The sequence below is a fragment of the Thermobia domestica genome, chromosome 1 (genome assembly GCF_964235325.1).
Source record: "Thermobia domestica chromosome 1, izTheDome1.hap1.1, whole genome shotgun sequence".
Lineage (NCBI taxonomy): Eukaryota > Metazoa > Arthropoda > Insecta > Zygentoma > Lepismatidae > Thermobia > Thermobia domestica.
Window position 1 is genome coordinate 314545787 of NC_137454.1, and position 7643 is coordinate 314553429.

Genomic DNA, 7643 nt, shown 5'->3' on the forward strand with positions numbered 1-7643 from the left:
CAATATATTGTTTAAGTATATTTGGGTGTGTTGCTTACATAACGTGGTAAAGAGTCTACGTATAGTGATAGTTATCAAGAGGCTGATAAATCAAATAGCAAAGACCTTCAACGTGATGTTTTGTGTGCATTTTCAGTCTTTTTGTTTTTAATTTTTACAACAATTATGTATTTAATATTGTAAGTTGGACTTTTCCGCAGATAAGAGAGACAATGAAAGAAGAAGTGCTACAACTATTGATATGATATGCAAATTTGCAAACTTTGTACTGCCAACCAATTGATCATGAAGTATAAAAGACAGTGGCTAGATTCAAACGGTACCTTTCTTCATTACATCAAATCAAGGTGAGTTAACCAATCAATTGGTGTTGAATTCTTCGATTTGTATTGTCTAATGGTTTTGTTAAGCTTTAATAGAATCAGTAACTTAACTTTTGTAAAATTGGTTCCATCAAAATTATGATTACTTGTTTAGGGTTTGTGTTGTTTAGTATGTAGCTATGTAACTTGTGTTCTAGATAACTTTTCTTAAGCTCCTTCAGTGTTCTTATAAAGAAACATTCAAATAAACTTTTTATCCTGAGCACAGTATTCAAAAGGGATTATAAATGCGTAACCAACTTGAATATCTAATTCTATAACGTTTTAATATAGTATTCAGTTTGAGTTTTAAGTTTAGGAAATATTTTCAAAAGAGGTAAGAAAAAAAAACAAAAAAAAAACGAACAATCAACATAAATATCTAAATATATAACTTTCAAATTTCATAAACATACAATCAGAGTTTGATCTGCACAATTGATGCAGCCCGCCAAACAACAATATATGTTACATTTTAGGGATTTCGAGCAAAACGAGAAAAATTTGGAGTATTTCAGGAGTACAATAGGAAAAAATGAGACCAGGTGCAAGCACCGTGGCCAAGAGGACCACAGAGCTTTCAATATAAGCCCGACATGTTCCGTAGAGCATAATTCCACTGATAGTTCAGAATGGTCCAAGATGTCACATGTTGTTTGGCGGGGTGCGTCAATTATTTACAACAAAGATAAGAAACGCGTAAGCAAAATATCTATGTATGTAGAGTTTTAACTATCGTAAGCTTACAATCTGAATTTGATCTGCGGAAACATTGTCAGTAAAATTCAATAAGACGTCCATAATTTGCTAAAATATCTACAAATTTTTCTTTAAAAATCTTATGTAGTAAATTTGCGTTTCAATAATTTGGAAAGAAATACTTTGTCAAACGGCAGGCAACAAAAATAAATCATCGCATGTCAAAAGCCATTTTCCGAAATTATGAAATATCTTCAGATAAATTCGTGTTCATAACAATCTTTTTGCTTTGAAAGAAATAAATTTTTAGGGATAGTTAAAATCCTAATTAAATAACACAAGTTGCTGTTTTCTTTCAAGGGAACGAAGTATCCAGGGCAATTATTGTGTCTTTTCTAGCATTTGCATTTGTTTCACTATAGAAATTATGGGAAACCTCTTAGAGCTCCTCCGTGGCTAAGCGGTTAGCGTACGCGCCTTTGGCGTGGGAGGCCCGGGTTCGATTCCCGGCGGGAGCTCATGTGGTTCGGATTCCACGTTAATCAGTAGGTCCACGTCTCATATAGCCTCACTGCTGAACGGGACGTTAAACTCAAAATCAACTCAACTCATGGGAAACCTCACTGATAGTCATGAAAGACACACGTCAATGTGGCACAGAACTAGTACAAGGTTAAAATATAGTAATTAAGAAAGGAATAATTCTAAGTGGTATATCTGTGTTCATTTTTTGTACATGTTGAATACCACAGTGACTATAGTTAGTTTAAGTTTGTTTACTTACAAAACAAAATAACTTCCATTGTTATTAGTACAAAATGGTTATATCTAGATATATTAAAGAACATTCGTATGAAATTTACGTACGTTAGTGTTCCTATTTTTCAAATTTCTTCGTTAATTCAGAGAATGAGTAAATTTTTCTGAAATTCTAAAACGCAACTCCTACAGAAGGTCTAAACTATGTTCACTTTTCTTTTTTAAAAAAGGAAGCCAAACAAACACACTTCCCTAATTTGTTTTTTTAAAAAATGTTAACATTTTCTGAAATATGTTCAAGTTTTTAAAAATGCTACAGTTTAAAAATGTGAACAAATTCTAGAGAAAACTCTCAACACTGTTAAGATGTTTTTGATATTTCAAAACAATGCAAATCGTTTCAAATCTTTAGCCTAAATCCTACATAAACATATTGTGAACTAAACACAATATTATTTTATTGCCTTCTTTTCTCTTTTTTTCAGATGAAGTACGCTTTGGTTCTGCTCGCTGTCTTTGGCCTTGCCTTTGGTGGAGTCGCACCTAAGGGTAAGTAATCAACATAATTTCCGAAATCATGGCAATAATTTAACATCGCCATGTTTCAAAACATGAACAATTTCTGGAACTTTGTTGAAAAACTAATATATATATATATATATATATATATATATATATATATATATATATATATACAGGGTGTTTTAAACAACACTGACAATATTTGGGAGATGATTCCTGACACCAGGATAAGACAAAAAGTATGGACCAACCTGGGTGCACAAATGCTTCCTTTCGGATTTATAGGCTGCTGAAAACATTAAAAAATGAACTTTAAAGGTTCATAGCTCCAATACTACGGGACCTACCCTAGTCGGGTCAACACTTCACTTAAGAACTAGTATTTAAGCATTTATATTGGTCCAAAATTCCCTTTTTGCTAAATTTACCTACGAAATTTCCATAGATTAGCAACATTTCCCTTAAACTACAAACACTGCATGCGGAGCTTACATGAATGGCAGGTCCTGTCCTTTGTAACACCTGAGATGCATAAGGGCGTAGTACCAACAACTCGAGATGATGCAACAATTATAGTAATTGAACTTTTTAATTGTTGTCTTTTCATGTGCATTTGCCATATTTAAACACCTGATAAACATAACGGAAGAAACCTCAGAGAATATTCCTAGCGAAAGAGATTACATGCCAAGAATACTCTTATTCCATCTAAATCTATTGTCTCCTTCAAATGACTATAGTTGCACGTATTAGGCTTTCGTTTGCAATAGTAATTAATAAGACACTCTTAAGATTCATCAGGCGACTGTAGAAACTATTAAAAAGTTTAACTATATTTTGTTCAGCGAGAGAGGCAGCCACAGCTAGAGCTCGTTATACATCTCTTTACAAGAACATAACACACAACTCTGAAAACATTATTGAAAGCTATTTAAAAATTCAATTTTAGGTGGTAATGATAATCTTAGGTTCTCTCTCATATGTCATTAACCATAGTGTGTACTTTCCTCGTCCTAGTGCAGAGGCGGACTGGGAGTACAAAGGCCCACCCGGAGAAGGATGATTAAAGGGCCTTGATGAATACCCTAACTGGAGACTTGGATGGTTAAACCCCAGTCCCCACGAAATGTATAGTTGTGTATGCGTATCTATAGCCAAGTATTATTTCGCTTTCTCTATGTTCTACAGTCTGAAAATCTTTGCAATGAATCTTACATTTCCCTTGAAGTAGCGACTTGAAAGAGATCTGAATATGGTATGATTCCATTTTAAAAATTATGAGGAATTTAATTTTCGTGAATGGTACAGGGAAATAAGTAAATACATTATAGTAAACTTAATTTTATTGCGTAAAATAATAGTCTATCTCTGTAGATTTATTTACTTGATTGAAGAACATTAAGTAACCATCCAATTATGGAGGCGAAAAAAATTACACTTCAAACGACTCTGCATAAGGCCCAGAATGTTTAGAGAAACGGTTTTAAAACATTTCTGACAAAGAATGCTGAGTTCGATAAGAAATAATTTCTTGTTGACTTCTTAAACACTAATTAAATTGGAACATTGCTACAATATATCAGCATGACTGCCTAAAATATTTTTTCTACTAACAGCAGTTAAAAATCACCTCAAAATCAACCCCATCTTGCTATCCCCAACTCGAACTTAAAAAAAAACTATGATTGCATCAACAATGGAGACCTCCTTCTACCCGAGTTTTGAAAACGAGTAACACCAGTCGGAATGCTCCAAGACCATTGCCAGAATGAAGTTAAAAAGAATTAATTCTTCTTATTAACTTCTACAGACTTATACTAATTGTTCTATGTACTTTATTATTATATTCATTAGACAATTCTTGTAATATATCTATCCATTTATCATTTCCTTGAGTACTCAATTTTTCGCACATGTAGGTTCTGTTATAACATTCTACCATATGTTGTTTTACGAAGAAACATGCTCAAAATGAAGGGCTCAAAATTGAAAAATTCGCAAAACATCATCTCTGTATGACTTACGATTCCCGAGATATGGCTTCTTAAATCTCCCGAAATTCGAACTTTTTGGCCCAATATTTGGGGAATGGTGGCCACTTGGCCAGTGGCCATCGGTTACTATTTGGTACCAAAATGTTCACTATCCTCTTAGGTATTGATCAACATCAATATAATCTCTCTATAACTTATGGCTCCAGAGATATGGCTCCCGAAATTGGTCGTTTTTTGGCCAATATATCGGGAACGGTAAGAGTGACCCAAAAAATTCCATCATTTTCTCAGATACTTTTTGATGCTCTATCGAATGGTCTCAAAATTGAGAAACTCGCAAATTACAGAAACACATACACACAGACATAGAGAATTCAGCAAAGAACTTTTTAAGTCCACCGATGGCTCAGAACCACCGATGGCTCAGTGGTAGAGTGTTCACCTGTGGTGTTTGAGGTCCCGAGTTCGATCACAACCCTCGCCAAGTGAACTTTGTAGTGGACAAACACCGTGCGCGTTGGTTTCCTCGGGGTTCTCCCGTTTCCTCCCACTTTTTTCATTCCACCATTTCATTCATTACTCATCATCACCGTCTCCTTTAGCCTAACCGGCATAACTGTGGGACGTAAAATTCAAAGATTTCATTTCATTCTTTTTCTTTCAATAATGCCATCTAAATTGTAATAAAATTGCAGCTACAAGCAACGTAAGACTGACACTACCACTGATTTGAGAAAAAAGTAATTTGTGAACATGTTAAACCTTGACACTCAGATCACAACTCTAATTTTGGAGCAAACTACTATCCAGCTGTGAAGCGCGAAAGAACTGCCTTTACTGGTACCTCGTGCAAAAATAATAACAATAACCAGACAATAAGATCCATATCATTTCCTTTTACTATGAGCTGCCGCCTATCAAAGTGTCGAAATTTTAACAAAGAAAACCAAGTGCACTACAATACGAGGCAATGAAGGAAGCATTTTTTATATGATTCCTAAGAACGCGTGCCGTAGCCGAGAATTGAAATACTCACGGAGTCACTCAACTTTTTTCCCTTCCCACTACTTTAAAACGATAAAATATTAACATGTGAGATAAATTAGGCAGATTTACCTAATGTATGTAAAATTAGGTAGATATTTCTTAGATATGTAAAAATATGCATTAAAAGTAGAAACAAAAAAAAAACGGATAGTAAAATATGTTTTCAATGATTGCAAACATTATTATTCTTGAAGATATAACAAAATTTCAGTGGTAATTTGTCAAACTAAAAATATGTATTTATATATACTAAATACTAAGTCTTGTTATAATGAAAAATTTGAAGGGGTTTTCATTTTAATAGGTGAAATGCTATTCGACCTGTTGTTGTTGGCAACGAGTAACATTTTTTTTTTAAAGTGCAAATTCGTTTGTCAATCTTCTCAAAAATTATGGATTAGGATTAATTCCCAAACATATCATTTTACTTAGTTCGATGAGACCTATCATTGATACAAGTCTCATCCTTAAAGTTTTGTTTTTGTTACTCAATAATACTATTATAGATGTTTTAATTATTAAACATTTGTAGAAGACTTATTTTCTATTGTGCTGGAGGCTACATGTATGCAGTCCATCCAGCATTTAAGTCGCAATTCCGTGCTTCGACTAGTGTATGGCTCAACTAAATATTATCTTTTTCCAGTTTCACGCAACTTTTTTTCATATTGTTCGGTTGATGGAACAAATACTTTCTGCACAAAGTAAATATTACAGATTACAGTATTACAGTCTCAATAATTAAAATTTTATATGTTGGATATATACGAAGAAATAACGTCTTGAAATATTTACTGGTATGTTGTTACATGTAAAATATAGATACCACTTGAACCATAAAAATGCTATCATCTCATAAACAATATAATTATTTCCTTTATTTAGCTGACAAGTTCGTCCCTCTCCAACTGCCAAGACAGGCCTGTGACTTGGCTCCAGCTCTTCAACAAATTGAAACAGTTGTTGATGTCGATGCCCTCAAAGCTTTCCTCCTGGACAGCTTCCAGAATGATCCTGATGGTCAAAGAGTCCTTGCCTACCTGCAGAGCGAAGATTTCCGGACTATCTTGGACACTATCTACAGCTACCAACAAGTTAGAGATGTAAGTGCATTATTTATTGTTCATAGCTCTAACGTTAATGTGTCAGAACCAATATTAAACTCAATACAAAGATAGTTATTTCTATGAATATCAGTCTCAATACATAATTTTGAAATTCTTAAATTGCTCTACAATTTAATTTTAATAGCAAACTACACCTGCATAAGTTAACGAAATTACTTCCTACTATTTTAAAATAGGAATATATTATTTAGTGTTAAACTGCAACTTGATGTTCACAAACAGTTAAACAATGGATTCTGCCCATCTGTCAATTAGACAGGATTCATTATATTCTTCGAAATCATAGACTTACTGTCCAAAACATGTATGTATAACATTCATTAATAAATGTAAAAGATCAAACAGCTGATTATTAAACATTTCAGTTGATTGACTGGATTGCTGACTCCAACGTTGACATTTACGGCATCATCAATGAAATCTTGGGCATCCTTGGACTGCCAACCATCACTCCCGGAAGTGCTGCTGTTCCCCGTCAATTGCGTCACAAGATTTCCAAGAGTCTTCAGAGTTGGTTTGACCAATTGGCCAGTTTAATTCCTGTCGATGAGCTGTTGGCCGTTGTTGTCCAATTGCTGGCCACTGATGCATGCGTTGGCGAACTCTTCACTCGTTTGTCCTCCCCAGAAATCAACGAAGTCGTTCAGGCTGTCCGAAATCTCCCTGAGACCCAAGATCTCATCGCCACTCTGGAATCTGAAGGAATTGATGTCCCAGGCTTGTGGAACCAAATCTGTCCTATCTTGAACTGGTGCGAATAATATCTGTGCTCCGTTGTAACTGATGTAATGACAATATTACTTTGATATTGAATAAATTTTTGTAACGCACAACCTTCTTTTGTTTCCTGGTACTAATGCATAGAAGGTAAGTTTTAAGTCCCTTACAGTGTATATGTCCATAAATAAGCGAGGTTCCTTAATCAATTACGCACATTAAGTCCCTTACAGTGTATTTGTTCATAAATAAGCGAGGTTCCTTAATCAATTACAAATAGCATTCTTATTGCATATTGAGTCCCTTACAGTGTGTTTGTTCATAAATAAGCGAGGTTCCTTAATCAATTACAAATAGCATTCTTATTGCACAGACTTGTACATAAAAAGAAAAAAAACTTGCCATCCAGAAATCTA

The 7643-nt window shown here is 34.2% G+C and overlaps 1 protein-coding gene across 1 annotated transcript; it reads left to right on the plus strand.

Annotated features, from left to right (window-relative positions):
• Positions 1-263: 263 nt before the first annotated feature.
• Positions 264-7343, plus strand: LOC145662448 (protein G12-like). Its single transcript, XM_081728035.1, has 4 exons — positions 264-347; positions 2306-2369; positions 6269-6486; positions 6876-7343. Exons 2-4 carry the CDS (start codon positions 2306-2308, stop codon positions 7269-7271), a joined length of 678 nt encoding a protein of 225 aa, XP_081584161.1. The 5' UTR covers positions 264-347; the 3' UTR covers positions 7272-7343.
• Positions 7344-7643: the final 300 nt, after the last annotated feature.